General features: G+C 45.8%; 1 protein-coding gene across 1 annotated transcript in view; it reads right to left on the bottom strand.

The window, feature by feature from the left end:
- Nucleotides 1-3,525: 3,525 nt before the first annotated feature.
- The window catches only part of enah (ENAH actin regulator), a 70,504-nt gene continuing 55,151 nt past the window's right edge, over nucleotides 3,526-18,878 (bottom strand). The window contains 12 exon segments of the mRNA XM_064340256.1: nucleotides 3,526-6,776; nucleotides 7,061-7,118; nucleotides 8,325-8,409; nucleotides 10,604-10,651; nucleotides 11,408-11,474; nucleotides 11,611-11,659; nucleotides 12,216-12,270; nucleotides 12,685-12,803; nucleotides 13,316-13,647; nucleotides 15,609-15,766; nucleotides 15,768-16,027; nucleotides 16,029-16,300. Of these exon segments, the coding sequence (XP_064196326.1) occupies nucleotides 6,739-6,776; nucleotides 7,061-7,118; nucleotides 8,325-8,409; nucleotides 10,604-10,651; nucleotides 11,408-11,474; nucleotides 11,611-11,659; nucleotides 12,216-12,270; nucleotides 12,685-12,803; nucleotides 13,316-13,647; nucleotides 15,609-15,766; nucleotides 15,768-16,027; nucleotides 16,029-16,300 (1,541 nt within the window). The 3' untranslated portion in view covers nucleotides 3,526-6,738.

Genomic DNA, 18,878 nt, shown 5'->3' with positions numbered 1-18,878 from the left:
CTCACCAAACCACCGTAGCTAATTTGCTATGTTACGTGCTTACTGGTCTGGCATATAATTTGTAGTTTCTTAGCTATTGTAAGAAGTTTCAGCGCAATTAATTACCCGCTTTTAAGTAGACTATTCGAGCAAACGAGCCAAAATAGCGGTGGCTACTGAAACACAACGGGTTAGCAAACATAACGATGTGTAGTCTGCGGGTCGAGGTTGCTTGATATATTCGTTAGCAGTTCAGTCTTGGCTAAGATAGGTTAAATGACCCCGTCTAAAAATAGAAGTTATGTGTAGTCGTATTCACGTATCACATATCCTATAACCTTTTTCCAGCATTATACAAACGGTAGTCTAACGTTAGCAGAACGTATAGGAAGATAACGGTAAAACTTCCTGCTGCCAGAAGAAAATGGAGATCATGTGAACTGGTGAATCTTGAGTGACAAGATTGCAACTTATGTGATTGGTACAGTAGCCTATGGCTCTGGTCTAGACTACGCGCTATATTGTACCTATGCAGAGCGCATGTATCATACCCATTCATTTTTGAGCTAAACTAGCTAAGTGAAGTTGGACCGTAGACCGTAAAAAAAGTTATAATAAGAGTACTGTAAAGTGACAAAATTGTAGTTTCTGACAGCTTGAACAACTGGTTAGTAACTTGAAGCTTTGCTGTTAGCTAGCTAGCTAGCTTGAAAAATAGTTCTGTGAGCTCTAGAATGTCAAGCTGTAGTTAAAGGGCGGTTAGGTAACGTTATGCGAGTCCATGTGAGTTAACCATTTCAGAGATGTGGGCAAATGTAATCATTGCTAAGTTACAAGTTTAGAAAGTTTCCAGCTTACGAATGTAGGTGTCCACTGTATTTCAAGTTTACAGCTTGGACTTCGGGATGCTTGATAAGAAAACAGCTATTTAACTCTTAAATAGCTACACATTTTATTTGTTTTCTGTTTGGAAGACACTACTCATCAAAGCACAGCTGCACAAAATGCTTCCTATCTTTCAACTAAGACTTCTTAATGTGTTTTTTCAGAACGTTTTCTAGAAACAACTGATTTTCGAAGGTAAAATTTGCTTTAACAACAGTCTTGGCTTGGTTAATGAAGACATGCAACAAATTTTATCAGATGTCCCGATCTTCTGTTGTAAATCTCAAAAACAGATTTTTCTTTAACATCAGTGAATTGATTTGCATCGATAGAGCGCACCATTAAATGGAAATGAAATGTGATGAAAAAGTTTAGGCATTTGAGTGCATTCGACACCTGACAATTCTGCAGAATCATTGGGTTGCATTTTCTTCTCTTTTCGAGATTTTTATATTTCTGAACACTTAATATTTAAAATGTTACTCGAATCGTAGGGGTCTGTAAATAAAATAAAATTAACCAGTCTTTCTTTTATTTTGATTCGGCTCTGTACTCTTTTTAGATTTGTAATTAAACAATTCACACATGGTTAAAGTGCAGATTTTTTTCTCAGCTTTTATTGAAGGGTGTTTTTATACATTTTGGTTTCACTGCGTAGAAATTACAGCACTTTAAAAGCTGATAATCTGCACATTAGCCACATGTGAATTGGTTGCATATCTGAAATTGGAGTACAGAGCTTAATCAAGAAAAAAAAAACGTCTTTGTCCCAAATATTAAGGGCACTGTATGTGATTCACCACATGAAATGCATGTATCCAATCATTTTTTTAAACCATTCACTTCAGTTTATGTATTATTATATTTAAAATTCAGATTTATTTCAGAAAAATAAACTGATTTCAAACTTACAATCCCGATGCATCTTTAATGAAAATGGAAAAATATATGGACAAATTCTAAAGTCACTACAAATGAATAACCGTTTAGCAAGCATAATTCTCAAAATTGCTTTTGTAACAGCCCTGAAGCTGTGAGTTTTGAGTTTCGTATTCTAAAACCTCAAAAACGTGTTTGTATAGGTTTTAATAAATATGCCCTGAGATAAACAGGAGAAATAAGTGTAACCACCTTATACTCTATAATAGTTGTATCATCTTGCTGCCACATTTACGTCTAACATCATCACAATACTTTTTTGCCTTGTCCAAGTTGTGTTACAAAGACAATGTGATGCTCACACGCTGACTTGGATTACTAAATGTGTAAGTAGTCTGCAGTCTTATTTGCTGAAATGGAGTGGAAAAAAAATTCAAACCCTCCAATCCAATTACTTTCACATCTTGTAGTACTTGCACTTGCAGCTGTCTTCGACCTTCCTGTTTTGCAGTCGTTTCACGCCACAGCATCTGACAATATTTCCACCTCACGTAAGTTGCAGACAAACAGGCAAAACTTAGAATCCTACAGTAAGTGTCTTCAGACTTCAGGGTAATATATTAGCTCCCATGTGATGAATTGAGAATGGAAGGAGACCAAGGATCAATAAATAGTCTTTGCACAGGGGTTTTATTGCAGTGCAAAACAGTATTAACATTGTGCAGAATCTTTTCATTCAACTGATCATAATAATAAATAAAAAAAAACAGACCTTGACATCATTGCAAAAGCTGCACTCGCACTCGCTAAACATACATTTTCCGTTTTCTGGCTATTAACTATTGTTTCGTTCTGGCAGCAAGTTCCCCGCTTCATTCTCACTCTGTTCCACCGCATCACTTCCTGTTCTCCTCATTTGAACTTTAGCAGAACTTTAGCAGATAAGGGGCAGTTAAGATTCACGCACGGTGGGGTGTGAACGATGGCTGATGTAATCTGCGGTGTGATTGGTCAAATCTTGAACCACTCTGGATTGATCCACTGGGACATCTCCATTGCAGTCATGGCATTTTGTGAAAGGTGAATTAGAGTGCACATACCGAAGTAACTGCCTTCTGAAAGGAAAGCTCCTCCTCAGAAGAAATCTGATGACAAGGACCTTGTTAGAAGGATACGGATTGGCGCATTGCATTTGCTGCTGCCCTTTTCCATATGAAAGCGAATGAAGAATTCGCCTCTCAAAATTGGGGCTTGGCTTCCCTCCCCCAGTGGGAGTTTCCTCTTCCCTTCCTGCAGTAACAAGCGCTCAATTTCCTTGTTTCTGTTGTATTTCTCAAGTCAGGAAGTGAGCGGCAAATTTAGTCAAATAACTCCCGATTCCTAGGCGAAAGTGACAAAGGATGAAATGCATGAACAAGCGGAAAGGAGCTCAGACAGGGTACAGATGTTAAATTCAGGTCCCTGTGTGAGAAGATGGTGCATTGCTACTGGAGCACGGATATTTCAGAAACATCCTGCTCCTGTTGCCTGGACTCCATCTTTACTAATGCCTTTCAGTTCCCTTAGATAAGAACCAAACTCAGTGCCGCTCCGATACACTTGAGTTCACACAGCAGATGCTGGAAGGTCACTAGACTTTACCAAATCTGATACTCTGAACAATTCTATCTGGATTGGGCATTTTCAACGTGCAAATGACCATGAAATACTGCAGAACACCACCCTCCAGATAAGGTGTCGATCGTTATTACAGCAGCACACAGAATAAATGGGACGTTGCGATAATGTATTGCAATTTTATTTCATTTGCTCAAACAAAACAATGTTAACATGTAACAAAAAATTCTAAATGTAACATGAGAACGGTATGGTACAATGTGAATGATAAAAGAATATAAAATAAGGAAACTGGTTAATCGTGAATTTCAGAAACGGTCAGTTTGAATGCTTCCAGCCAGGGTGTGAAGAACAGACCAGTTTCAGCCCCTGCAGGTCTTGCACAGTCCTTTGTACGGGGACAGACGTTCACAGCCAGCAGTTTGATTTCGACATTCAACTGACTCACTGCAGATAATTTCAGAGATTTTAGATTTCCCAAAAACCCACAATCTCACACTGTGACACCTATCTTACCGCAACATCATTACAAATGGCATGAAGTAAAAATATGAATGCAACTGTATTCTAACATATCAATCTCAAATCTCCCTTTGAAAAAACTATCACAAAAAAAAAACCATGTTTGAGGTTATGACAGCTTCTACTGTTATTACTAGTTATTTTTAATCTTTGACGTGTTAAATGCAACTTCAGAACAAGGCACAAACCATGAAGATACAGATTTATCTATGTATAATGTTTTTACCTTGATCAAAATACTTAACCTACCAAATCATAAAATGTGATATATTTTCTTTCTCTTGACAGTGACTGAGCAAAGAAAGCCTAGAAAAGAGTGTGACACTTTTAGGATGATATCATGGTTGAAAACTTTGGTGAGATTGCCACATTGTTGGGCAATGGCTGCATTTTGCAAGCAGTACCATAATATGAATTTCAATGGGGTTTTAAAGTGCAATCGATGCTGTAAACACTCGTATAAGCTTCCCAAATGTTTTGATCCGGAAAGACGGCGTTTGAATGATAGGAGAGAAAACCACAACAGTATGCAAAGGGTGAAATGTGTTAAACCCCGTCCTTCCTTCCTTCCAGTCTCAAATTTCCAACACAATCACCGAAGACATAAATGTGCAGATACGTTTAAAAAATGTAATTTTCCAGAAGAAAACTCATGAGCAAGATTTTGAGGAAACACTAAGGGGTATATATATTATTACCCAAATCTGGTCATGTTATATCCCCTCATTGTATATCCCCAACATTATCTTAAAACACAAATTTTAACATTGTTATTTAGATGCATTTCATATCAGTGTCTATGAAGTTCTGCCAGTTTTGCACTGAGATGGGAGGATCAGAGAATTGTTACACTTCAAAATACCTTCCTTAAGGAAATTACATTTTCCAGTGTTTGGAGTGTTGCTCAGGTATGGTGAAAAATTAATTGCTCTCACTTAGGCAAGTGCTGAGCTCTGTTGAGAAGCAAAACAAAATGGCCCAGGACTTTTATTGTGAAAAAGGAAAACAAAGGCAAACAAAATGACATAACATAAATAGATCATTATAACCACTAACCACAAGAGAAAACATTTTGTCGATGGCACAAACGTGTCTAGAACTGTCGCGTTGACATAGTTTCATATGTTTGGGCATCTCAGGAAAAAGATCCGTTATCTGACGTAGCTAATACTTCAGAGAGAGAATTTATTTTGCCTTGTTCTCCAAAACGACAATTTCAAGGCCAAGTGACACTATGGATACAGCAAGGAATGCCAAGACTGAAGCATTCTAGAACCCTAAATGAAAAATAGTGTCTGCTACAAAAGGATGAGAAACAAACGGTCTACCTCTGTAAATCAATTACAAATCATGGCTATAAACAGAAGACACCCCTCAGATCCCTCCCCCAGAGTTACCTCACTTATCAAGATGATATGAATGTTTTTGATTGGGATTATCACGTGGCTACTGAGAAAAGCTACAGTAAAGCATTCTCCACTATTTGGGGGGGGGGGGGGGGGTGGAAAAAACAATGAGGGCCACAAAGACCGCTTTAAAAAAAGGCAACTAAATGGTGATGTTACACTTATTGCTTATACACCGACAGACGATAATTAATTTCGTGGCAGCTATACGACCTTCACCTTTACAAAATCTGACATGCACTAAATTCGACAGAAATAAAAAATAAAAAAAAGTAGATTTTCAAATCAATCAAAATAATGAGGGGGAAAAAATGCAGTTTCAAAGAATTCTATCTACAGATCCGGTCTTGGAGATATGAAACACTGACCAGAGATTTGAATGAGGGAGGAGTCAGATTTTGGTAGAGAGCTACAATGATGTACAGCAGGAAGGCATTTCTTCATGTGACTGTCCCACCAATCCATCACACACACAACACTAAAAAATAAATGCCAATAACAGGGCTCAGCGCAAATTAGACTTCTGAGCTTTCATTTCTGGGAAAAGAAAAAGACCAAAACCAAAGAATAAATGTTTTCAGGGTATTACGCCGAAGAAGTACCAAGAGACTGGCCATCCCACGGAAGGTTCCAGTAGGCTACCTGATATGGCCGTACATTATAACAGACATGAAGAAACAACTTGCAGATATCCTTTTTTTTTTGTTGTTGTTTTTTTTCCTTTTTTTTTTTTAAATGTACATATTCAGGTAAAAGAGTATTTCAGGAAGACAAGCTTTACAGAGTCCTGCAGCTGTAGACTTTTTAACTAGTCCGTTAGTCCCTCGTCCAGATGGAAAGCTCTTCTCTCTGAGCCACCCCACTTCCGCACGCCCTCAGCCTCCCTCCACCATCCACACAAACCTTCCCAAACGCGCCCCTCGCCCCCCCCCTCGTGTCACAAGCGCACGCCAACCGTCCCGATATCTCAGCGCGAGCGTTTTCGTCTGTCTGCCCGTTATCACACTGTGATGATTAATACAGTAATATATTTCATTACCTTGTTTTTGTGTTTTTTTTTTTTGTTTGTTGTTTTTTTTGTGTTGCTGTTGTTAAATTATTTTCCTTGATTTTCTTGTGTTATGAACAAAGAAAGTCATCTTTGCATAATTACAGTCGCTCCTCTGTTTAAGACTGTGTCCTGCGCTCGGGGGGAAAGTCCTCGGGAATATCGGAGCTGTCGGGCTTCTAAAAGAGGAGAAGGTCCCGGGTGCTACATGTCTCCTCCCCCGACTCACCTCTCCACCAATCACAAACGCGTCTTCTTCATTAATAGAATTATCATCATCATCATCATCACGCCTTTCAAACTTTTTTTGTTTTTTCCTTTTATCATTTCTTTTGTTAAAATATTGTCATAACTGAAGTCAACCTTGAGTTGTCAGGCCAGGGGGTTTAATGTACACGCGTCCTACGCTGTGTTGGACTTGCCCAGTTCCTCCCTGATAGCTGCGAAGAAAGAGACAAGGGATCAGAGGTCTGCATGGAAGAGAGCAGACATTTAAATCACTCCTCCTTACACACTGGTACAAGGAGTGGTGTTTGTCTTTTCTTGTGGTCAGTTTTGAGTTGGACCTGGACACTTGCTAATGGGCTAGCAGATAAAAAAGAAAGCCTACGTGTGTGTGTGTGTGTACATGCACCGTGTGTGTGTGTGTTTGTTCATGTATGTGTGCGTGTGCGAGCATGCACGCATGTCTGCATACATGCGGGATCCTTTTAATGAGGCTTACCATCGATTAGCTCTTCTTTTAGCTTCGTAAGCTCCTTCCTCATTTCATCTAAAATGTCCTGCAATAAAGAATTGAAACCACAGGGGCATTAACACAATCATCCAAAAACATAACTGCTTTTGAAAATACGAACTCATTAAAGGCTGTCAAGTCTTGCCATTTGGTTCTCCTATAGGCTCAGTGCAAAACTCTGAGAATGGCTCTATTCCACGTAAAAGCTTCGCTCAACATGTAAATATACTCCCAACATAAGCAAACACTAAAGTTTGTACTCCACATAGAACATGCAAACAGGTATTTTAACCAATGCGCCCATCTGGCACTGCCACCTATTGTCGTCTTCATCAACTCTCAAATTACCCAACACGTTTAATTATAGGGGCTGCTCTGACCTTGACAGCGGCTCATATTATCGCTCTACCCCTGCCTACGCTACGCTCCTACTTCCTTAGTACTGGGATAGAATTACTTTCATTCGTGAGATCTCATTATCAGCACCTTCCATTCTAGAGCTGGACTGTCAATCACTTTCATGTCAAAACTCCGCCAGAGAAAGTCGACAGTATTCCAGTACGAAAGGGCTCACACAGATGCATTATGCAGGCCCAGTGCTCTAGCACAGTCTAGCCAGGCGTACTGATCGACTCCAACTCTGCTTTTCCCAAGAATGACACTGAAAAACTTCCACAAGGTAACCGCGACAAACAAAAGCGCGAGTAAGGATATATGTAAAAAATAAAAAGACAGCAGTGAGCCGGGCACAGCTGCTGGGCCCGCCTTCGCCGCGGTTGCCTGGCAACGAGGGATTCCTCCAGCCGTTATTAATGAGCGAGTGCCCAGCGCGCTTTTATTCACGGCCCAGTTCCACACACACACACACACACACACACACACATACGCTGAACACACACATACGCACACACACAGACAAACATGTACCTACACACACTAAACACACATACTGAACGCACATGCACACACACACACGCTTGAACACACAAATACACACGCATGCATGCACACAAACACGCACGTACGCACACACACATACTGAACGCACACACACACAGGGCTGGGCGTGTAGATAGGGAAGCCATGTGGAGACGCTCCGCTTATCAGGAGGAGCAGGAGCCCCGGCGCACACTGGACACGCCCTCCCTGGCACTGCCAGTTACACCAGCTGACAGGGGCTCGCCCAATCGGACGGCGCGTCTAAGAGTGGCCCCGCCCCTGCCGTTAGCCCGGCGGCACCACGCCCCCTTACCTGTTTCAACCGGTCGTAGTCGAGACCTTCCGCCGCCACCCCGTTGGCACTTAGGGACCCGGTCGGCGTCGGCGTGGACTTCGGCCTGACGGACAGAGCGGCACACAAATTAGGGAGGCGGGGGGGGGGGGGGGGGGGTTCACGCCCTGTGATCTCCTCAGGGGGGGGGGCGTCGGCGAAATCCCCACATCTTCAAACGAGCCGGCGCGACTGTAGGGAGAACGCTCGGCGCTAACGAGCTCGCTGACTGCGGCTCGGCCTTCGATAAAGAGCGCCTACGCCCCGCCGCTCCTACGCCCCGCCGCTCCGCCAACACTCAGCGCGCTCTCCCTTTCAAATGTGCCTCAGCAAACAGGCTGCAGTCACCCAATTAGCAGCAGTTATACACCATTACTACTGGTTAGAGGGTGCGTGGAGAGACAAATGGAGCATCATCAGATCCCAATTAAATACAATTTAACCATTTCTGAATGGACAAAATGCAATATTAATTATATACTCACAATAGGTGACTGCTATTTCTGGAAACTTGCATACTCTAAAGACTCATTCATTAAATTTGTCATTTTTTTCTTAACCGCATGAAATATTCAAACAGCTGCATAAAATATCCACCTTCAAGTAGTGAATGTATTAAAGCAATGAATAGAATGAATTGCAGCCCTCGCAGTATGGCAATGTAGTTTGTGAAATAGGCACTAGGTTCCACACACAGCATTTGCTCCGCTAGTAACTGTCATCCATCTTCATCTCTCCCTAAATGCTTGTGCAGATATGAGCAGATATTGTCTCCGTTACACTACACCTCTCTTGCTTTCTGTGTGTATATTTGTGCTGGTATTTAACCAGCACTATCACACTGAAACACAATCGCACTGGCTAAAGCGCTCGAACGTATGTTTCGGAGTACTTAGTGCTCCAAAACGTTAGCACTGTTAGCGCTTTCGTAATTTATTTTTGTTTGCAAAACAACAACCTGTAATCCTCAGTGCATTTAGACTGAGTGACATAAGGTGCAGGGCTCTGAAATGATTGGCAGGGTACAGCAGAAGCGGGGGCTCAATGCTCTTTGAGGCCCGGCAGCTCGAGCGAAGCAGACCCAAACTGAAGTCCCGGAGCTTCCCAAAGGGAATCTGAGACACCTGCAATCACCCCAAAACCTGAGACGTAAACAGGGCACAGCCCCCCACAGCATCTGCCAGTTAAGAACACACGGTAAACCGCAGGCCTAGCATGACCAAACTCCATGGCAACCAGCACACACCACTCCCAAATGCATTCACCGCCATGGAACGAGGGGCGGGGGTGGGGGGGTTGAGGGGTGGGGGGTTGGGGGGTTGAGGCTGTTAAGAGAGACATGCAGCTTCACACGGTCATGCAGGTCTACCAAACTAGGCTACTGCTGCAGAAGAGCTTTGCCAACAAGGTAATCATCGACAGGTGACACAGGGAAACGGCTTCCAGAATCTTAATATCGGAAGAACGTGATATCCAGAGGGGACATGCCTACTGTACAAGATATGAGGCACGACCCAGAATATTACTCCTAAAGCCAACTCGAGCCGTTTTTTATCTGACAGGGGGAGGCGTGGTGCTGTTATTTACACCAGCGACCGGTGTCTATGTGTTAAAAATGCAGTAATTCTACAAAGAGCTGAGCTTGTGGGTCCAGGGTTAAATATTGTAAACGTGTTTTGTAAAATAAGTTTGGGGAGACGTGTTGGGTGCAGCGTCGGTGACGGGTCTACGCACCCACTCTGCACAGCAGACTCTCCACCCCTTTTTTTTTTTTAACAGAGAGGGGAAATTAAAGACGCCCATCTGTGCGCTCGGGAGAGGGCATTGTTATCTAGCAGGCCTGCTGGGACAGAGCTGGCACCAGACAGATGCCAAGTAGCCCCGATAATGGAGCGCTCCAACCGCACAGCGCCTGCAGAGTCACCGGAACGTTCTGTGGCTGTGAGCTCAGCGGTGAAGCCCAGGAATGCCCAGTTTCTACATGTTTGGGCACAAAGGAAGCTGAGACGATTCTTTACACGGGAGCCATTTAAAGTTTCCAGAGTCTATCCTGGTGATTACCTCATTGGCATATTAAGAAAACAAAATGAAATAAGAAAAACTAAATTAAATGATAGAAATGTTTTGGCAAAAAATTCATTCGAAACACCAAACACCCCCATCCACCCTCCCACCCCTCATTTTCCACAGATCGTTTCCAGCACAGCAAAAAACGGAGAGGGTAAACGAAGAGATTTCTCAAACTCCACAGGCTCGTATACCTGCTCAATGGATCAGAAACCATCTGATTTCTCCAAGGGGTGTCCCGTCTGTGAGAGCAGAAACACTAGCCTGTAAAACCCTGGCCTTGAGACCTCCCCAGCCCCAAATCCAGCTACACCCCCCCTCCAAATCCAGCTACAGAACCCCCCTCCCCCATCCACCCACACCAAACCAGGACACTAGCAGTCAACAAGTTCCTTCACCGCTTTAAAGATGCCTCCCTAAAAAGGATGAACTATTAGACTTGCATAATATTTAACCATTAAAACCCTTATTTTAAAAAATAAAGTTACGTAAGATAACACAATTCCATATTTTAACCAAGTGAGATACAATTCCAACTGCATGGGTGTTGCCTGCAAACAGCACAGCTATTCTATCTAAAAAGGTGAATCAAGCAGACATATTTAAAAGTCATATTCCATCTCCCGAGCCGTCCAGCAGTACGGCTCTTGAATCCAAACGTAGGTTTGAAGCCCGACTGAAACGAAAAGCACCCCGCCGGGTTCGGGACAGGAGGGGTTCAGCGATAAGCGACTCGGTGTGCTTTAGTCAGGTTAAGCGCCTACTGCTCCATCAGCCAGCTGAAGAGTGGAATTAACACTGCAGCATGCTCAGCGTGGAGGCTCCTGCCAGCGGTATGGTGATGCTGAGCGCACGCGTGAAGTGGCGCACATGATTCCTGGCGTTCGTTCGAACCTGGCAATGGGAACGAACGCATACAGAACGGGACTGCGATCTGCGTGAATGAAATGGACAAAAAACCATGTGACCCTCTCCCAGCATGCATCAGTGACATTTACCTTCCGATCACTGGGGATTTGCTACCGTTCATAGTGTTCGCCCGCTCCCACGGTTTCCTGGGCATGTCTGAAATGAAAAAAAATGGCAGTTAACAGGACAGATGCCCCTCACAAAGTTAACGACACAAGTTCTTTTTTTCAGCTCCCGCGTGCAGTCTTCCCGCCCGTGTCCCGCTGCGAACCCGACAGAGACAGACCCTCACCTGGAGTATTACACGCAGAGACTTTAGGGGTTGTGGACTCCGCCTCTTCCTACGGACAGAGAGGTAAAGGGGCGAGGGTCAAAGGTCAAAGCACAGAAATCACAGATAAACTTGCCTAGACATGCAAATGCTCAAGAGACAACACACCAGTGAGATATCTGGTTAGTTATGTACGTAAGTAGTCCTGAAGGCTCAAGACTTTAATCTCTCTCAGAAAAAAGGATTATTATTCGCTGATGCTGCGTAACCAATCAAGAGAGACAATCAGCTCTAGAAATCTCAGCTTCAAATGAACAAACAGTGCTAAGCTCAGAGACCTCTCCACTTCATGAGCAGTAAATACTGATCAGGGCTGTGGTCAAGGCTACGCCAATGTGATCAATCTCAAAACTCAACTCACTATTTCAGAAATACGAACCGATATGTACCTATGAGGATTCTCCAAGCTCATGAATCGAATCTCATTTCTGAGATTCGATTCATGATTTTCCTGAACTGACTGGGTCGAAACCGAACTGACCTCAGCCTCAGAGGCCGGTAATCCTATTCTCAGAGACAGGCAATCCGCCGTAGGGAGAGAGCGGACTGACGGTGGCGCTACTCACAGGTTTGTCCTTCTGCTCTGGTTCTGGGGACGATCCCTTCTCTGCGATTCTTCTCCTGCATGGAGATGGGGTGGGGGGGGGTGGGGACAGATCTTAGCAATCTGAGCTCTGAACGCAATAAACGCGATAAAAGTGCATTTGTGATAAAAATGAGTCGATCGGTCACTGCAGTCACGGGTGAATGCAGCGATGACTCATCCGCCTCGTCACGTTCACCGTGTGTGTTATCACTTCTGCTGCTGAGACAGCACTACTGGGAGACCTGTTCCTCAATCACAGGTTATCATTCTGAAGACCCGTGTCGGACATTTTTGTGTGTGTGTTCTCCTTTAAATCAGCAACCAGATTAGGCCTTGCAAACAAGATGTGTGGACTCTAAATGAACCACTTTGGTCAGGAGTTTAACACCCGTGCTCTAAGTTCTAAAAGCCCTCTCTCTCTCGTGTAGGGATTTTGAGTGTAATGTCACCTCCTGGCCAGCAGGGCGCTCATCTCCTCCATCAGGCCCCCGCCCCCTGGGAGTGGGCCGTTTCCGCCCTTGGCGGCTGTGGGGGTCCCAGCAGGAGCAGCACCCGTTGGATCGTCGCTCTGCGAAATCGATCCCACAACATTTCCGTTAACACGTCCCGTTAAACATTACTGGGAAACTAAATATCAGCAATATTAAAAACCACGTTTTAATGTTGTGATCCTCAAAGTCTGAATTTTGTTTATGCTGCTCTATTTAGCCTTCTTAGGAAAATTCTGTCACAACACAGTGCATCTGATAAGAGTCTAGTTGTTATGCAACATTTAGTCAGTCTGCTGATGTCACAGAGCAACAGACAATTATGTAGCTTAAAGCTGAGGTGCCTCATTAACACAATGAACTTACAGCGTCTCATTTGAGCGAAATTTTCTGTGTTCACATCTCAAGATCATGCTATCATAAAGAAATGCATGTCCTAGGGCAACATACGAAAATTTACATGAGCAATTTCCTCCAGCCTATCTCAGTCAAGGAGCCGAAATGTAACTGTCAGTCAGGCCTGCTATGTATAAAATGTATTCAGATTAATTATGCGCTGTGATGTGATTGGCTAAATCCAGCGGTCTCTCACCCTTGGCACTTTCCGTAGTTTGGCTCCAGCTAGGGCGGCGGCCAGGCCAGCGAGGGGTCGGTTCTCCTCCGGACCGGGAGACGGAGAGAACAGGCCGGCGGGAAGGGGCGGGGCTGGGGGAGGGGGCGGGGTAGGGGGAGGGGCCTGGGCTGGAGGAGGGGGCGGAGGGCCAGGAGGGGGAGGCGGGCCCGTCGGGGTGAGGGAGGGAGGCAGAGGGGGCGGGGGAGGGGGTGGCGGACCGGGAGGGGGGGGTGGCCCGGCGGTGGGGGTCACAGTGGAGCCGGGTGGGAGTGGGGGTGGGGGGGGAGGAGCAGGAGGTCCCTGTGGTGCATCTGTTACAGGCAGAAAAGGCGAACGTAAGTGCTTATTATCCGACAGAAATATTACCTGACAGAAATAAACTTTGGAGGCGGGAGTGACTGACTTCCTCACAGGCAAAAATGTTCAAAGTAGGCAAGTCTATGAATAATAATATCTGAAGGAAATGTTTACAACAAAAAACGAAGGTAAGTAATGTTTTGCTGAAAACCTCACTCAGTCATGCATCTTAATTCACACTAATGAGTAATGTGAAATATTAGTGCGCAATCCAGAGTTATAAAAACATTCAACCAGAGGTCTACATACAAGAACTGAAAGGAAAAAAAGCATCGTATTAACTGAGCCTGTATTGATGAGTCTGACTACCGACTCATACCAAATGAAGGACGATACAGGATCTAAGAGAGACAATCCCCCCAAGCTAACACATGAAAGATCTCACCACTACATGACAGAAAGGCCCCTGACCGCTTCTGCTGCCAAAGTATCGGCTTTTAAAAAAATGTAATTAGCTAGGTTTCACGGCCCATACGAATTAGTCAAAACTGGACGGCGTGATGGACAGACAGGCTGCGGTGGGGAGCGCGGGTATCGAGCGTGGTCGATGAGTGATAGTCGGAGTCAATCAATCATGGGTGACAGCGCTGATGAGGGCTTCTGCAAATCCCAACCCCCCCCCCCCCCCCAACAGTGTGCTTCACATTCCAGGCCCGTTTTCCCGCCAAAAACAATGGTGTTGCGTAATGGACTTGTGTGAAGGTTGTACATTGTAGACATTATTCATATGTAAAACAGGCTACTAGTGATGTAAACAGAGCACTTAAACATTCCCTAGTTCATGTCATTGCATAACTAAATAGACTGCAAATAGGTTTTAAAATGTTCAAGGCCAAAGAAGCATGTCAACTACTCAACTATAGGACACTTCATGCACTAATTTAATAATAAATCCATATGTAAGTGGTTCATGAGTGAACAAGGACTTTTCAGTTTCATGTGCTTGAGAACAAACACTGTCAGAAGGTGACTTAAAATGAAACCTAGTGGGGAAAAAATCCTCATCAAATAAGATATTATCTGCCTCCTACTATACATATAAAAATAAGACACAGTTGCTAAAGTATGACCCTTTGAAATAATGTGGGGGAAAAATTCTTGTGTACAGTTGAATTCCAGGCAGTTGTGCAGTCTATGCAAATTACACTGGCTCACAGTTTTTTGGATCTTGTTGGGTAGAATCTAGTATACTTCAGGCTTTTTCATAGTCTTATGGCTTAAAGTAGACAGGTGTGTAGTTAAAACCACATCATTGTGGGAACGTGTCCAGGATTGATATGGCCCACAGAGAGCATGCTTTGAGTCTCAAATGACAGCCACAAAAAGTAATGAATCACACACACAAGCCAACTGCAACACGGTTACAGCGGCTCACAGTCCATATATGTTGATGACCATGATTGTACAATACACTGGAGGTGAAGGTTCATACACAGAAAAAATCATTTAAAAAAATATGGGTGAATAAAATGGTGAATTGCAGAAAAGAAATATTCTCGAGCAAACAGGCAAAAGGAAATAAAACGACAACGGACGTTTCGCAACATCGCGTTGCGCAAGACGGCCTTCTGAAAAACGGAAGGTTTTCAGACGAGCCTCAGAGAGAGGAAATCGATGCCAGTCGAGCGACACGAGCGAACGAACGACAGAAAAAAACGAAAAAACCAAAGCTGCCAGACGAGGACGAGCGGGACAACACTGAGGATGGCCGAGGAGACGAAGACGACACGCGGCGTGCCTGACGGACAGGTGGAACCGTTCTAAACCCGCCCCCCCCCTCGAGGGCTTGGCCCCGCCCAGAGACGGGAGCCGGCCCTTCGGCCCCTCCCCCTCCCCGCACGGACGGGCGCCCGCCGGCGTTAGTCGATTAGTGGAGGAGGCGGAGAAGAGAAGAGGCGGAGAGAGGAGGCCTTACCCGGCTGGGCGGGAGGAAGAGCAGCAGAACCTGGAGCAGAGGAGGAGGAGGAGGAGGAGTCTCCCAGCACAGAGTTTAGAGAGTGCTCAGCACAGGCAGGGGGAGCTGTGGAGGGAGAGGGAGGGGAGAGGAGGGGGGCCGCGGGGAAGGACAGCGAGAGGGGGGCAGCGGGGGAGGGGCGGCGGGGGCGGAGGCGGGGTCGGGGCCGGCGACAGGAAAGGGGGCTGCGGGGACTCCGGGGGCCCGTTTGGGGCGCCGGGCGACGGGGAGGGGGGCTTCTGGGACAGCGGGCTGGGGGCGGGGATGGCGATGACGGGGCGGGGCCCAGCGGCCTTGCCGGGGGGGCTGCTGATCATGACGGGCGGGGAGGGCGGCAGCGGGCTGAAGTTGGTCGCCGACCAGACGATGGACTTGGAGGGCGGGCCGGGGAGGGGCCGGGGCGGGGGGCGGGGCCGGCGGGTGCTTGCTGATGGGCCGGGGGACGGTGGCGTAGTGGGGCAGGACGGGGTGGAAGGCGGAGCCCAGGGAGGTGGCGAAGCGGGAGGCGGAGTGGCGAAGGGGCGGGGTCGGGGGCGTGACGGTGGAAGAGGAAGGGGCGGGAGGCACGAAGTTTGGGGTGGAGGGAGAAATGGGCGAGGAGGAGGTCTTGGAGTACTCCGGAGGCGGGGGGTTGTACAGGGTGCTTTCGAACGCTGAACACACCGGATGACAGGACAGGCGGGGGGGGGGGGAGCGGCAGCCATGCAGGGGGGAACGGACACAGGAAAGAGAGAGAGAGAGAGAGAGAGAAAAAGAGAGAGAAGAAAGGAGAGAAAAGGGGGCAAATGAAGCAGGAAAACCAACACAGACCAGATCTCCTTTTTTTCTTCTTTGTTTTTTTTTCAATTCAAATAAAGGAGGCTACAATTAGTATGAAGGTTAGCTGCTGAGACAAGACCAGAATCCTTCTGCATAAACAATCTGTCACACAGAGTTAGCAACTTGCTGAACACAGACTTGACACAGTCTATGAATTAATGGTCCCACATACACTAGCAATACCACATAATTCCTGTCAGGAGTGAGTGCTTTAACGTCTCACTGGATTCATTTTATCATTATTACTCAGCGCACACACCAGCTGGCCTTTCAACATCTGCGTGGCCCAGCGGAGGGAACCCACACCGGTCGCCGCTCACGTCCGTCATGCTACGTCAAGAACGCCCACTCTCACACGGAGACACCAGCGCAAAGCAGGTCAACGCAGCACGCCAGAGCGCACGGTCGCACAAACGAGACACAACAACCCCTGAAACACGACAAACGTTTTGATTAAACAGTTCCTCGTTTGGTCTGCTGAGAACGGGGAACCGTGTTAGCTGCGTATCACCACATCGTACTTTAACACGACTCGACCCTCGTGTTGTCTTCGTGTTTCGCATGTACCCCATGTCCACAGGGTCAAAGATGACTCACCCTTGCCAGACCCCCCCCCCCCAGTTATAAAGCCTCTTAATAGATACGTGGAGCTTAACTTTATGACTTCTGGTTTTAAAAATGCAGGGTTGAAAAGGCTCATAAGATTTGTACCCTGATGGTCAACTACTTTTATTAAAAATATAAAACAAGGCAGTGTTTAGCTTCTATAATGGTAGAGTAACAACACAGGAACAGGAAAAGGAAAAGTAATCAAATTTCATACTGAAGGGATAAAATGTTGAGGGTTTTCACTGCTGTTAAACTCAGGATAGGCTCATGTTTGACTCTGAGGACAACAGGAGGGTAAAGCAATCTTTCCCCACTGCAATTCACCATACCTCCAGTTCAGAAGTTTGACATTTCATGGCAGCAGTTATCAAAATATATTTTTGTTCAATATACCGGTGACATTTTCAAGACAAGGGTCTTAAGTAGTAGTGTGCGCTGTCACTTCACATAAAGGCCATTATGACGACATGCTAAATCACACCCTGTGGGCAGTGCGTTGGACTGCATGCATATTTTAGACTGTTTACCTAGTTTCTACCAAGAGGTGACAAAGTGCTTATGAATGCTTTATGTAGTACTTCCACAGGACCCTGCACAGAGTAAGTGTTTTAAATCTAAAAAGTGAATATAGTGCCTGTTAAGATGTGTGTGTGGCTGAAAACAAGTGTTTTGCTGGAAAGAGTCTCTCCCGTTAACAGGGAGAGTGGAAAGGGGGCCATTTTTTTCCGGCTGAGAAGGCTGTTCTTCTCTGGGGCGATGCCAGGAGGGCGCAGTTGCTGAATTATCCACGCTCTGTTTTTTTAAATAAATAATTATTGTCTTATTTGGATCCCAGCGCTGTAAAAGCTGGGCCATATGTTCACCGAGGGGCTAACATGGCTAATCCTATGAAAAACCCACGTCCCCCCCCCCCTTTTCTGGTTCAGTGAGTCTTGTGAGCAGCCAATTAGAGGCAGCCTGCAGGACAGGCCACGCCTCCAAGCCCAGGCCAAAATGCCGCTCACGTGTTGGTGCCCCTATCCCCCCCCCCCACCACACTGAGCTCTCTTTACACAGCGATCTCTCTCTCTCTCTCTCTCTCTCCCCTCCCCACCCTGCTCTGTCTCACAGGCCTACTGTCATCTGTCCCTTCTTAAAGGCATCAGACTTGTGTCCCGTTTTATTTTCGTCTTTCTCCTCTGTCTCTCGCCCCCCCCACCCTGCCCCCCTCGCACAGACGCAGAGCCTGCTCACATTTCCCCGGGCCGTCCGTGCGGTCGGGGTGGTCATGTGACCGCGGGTGCAGCTCGGCATTGCGATTCCCCAGAAGTGTAATGAGCAGTGTGTAACTAAAATCACACACGCACACGCGCACACACACGCACACACGCACACACGCACACACGCACACACGCACACACGCACACACGCACACACGCACACACACACACACACACACACACACACACTCCAGAGCTACAGACACCCAGTCACCACCACCACCACTCCTGCCCGAACTTCACCCAATTACATCCATGTTAAACGCTCTGAGGAGAAAATGTATGAAACGTGCAATACAAATAAAGTTATTAGCGTTGCTATTTTATAATGAGCCTATTTTTTAAAAAATAATCTAGGTGTGAAAAATAAAACGCCTCTGACATGGTGTTGTGATTAAATAGGTAAGGCGTTAGTCTGAGTCGGAAGCGAAGGGCTAACCTCTTTGGAAAGGGTTGCCCAGGGATACACTGCATTTCTCTCAATGAACATTTGGCTCCTTTTTTTTTAGCGAGAATACAAGGAGCATTTCCTCTTTTACAAACC

Source organism: Anguilla rostrata, chromosome 6 (genome assembly GCF_018555375.3).
Source record: "Anguilla rostrata isolate EN2019 chromosome 6, ASM1855537v3, whole genome shotgun sequence".
Classification (NCBI taxonomy): domain Eukaryota; kingdom Metazoa; phylum Chordata; class Actinopteri; order Anguilliformes; family Anguillidae; genus Anguilla; species Anguilla rostrata.
The sequence above is the reverse complement of the archived record's forward strand: the minus strand, read 5'-3'. Positions and strand labels throughout refer to the sequence as shown.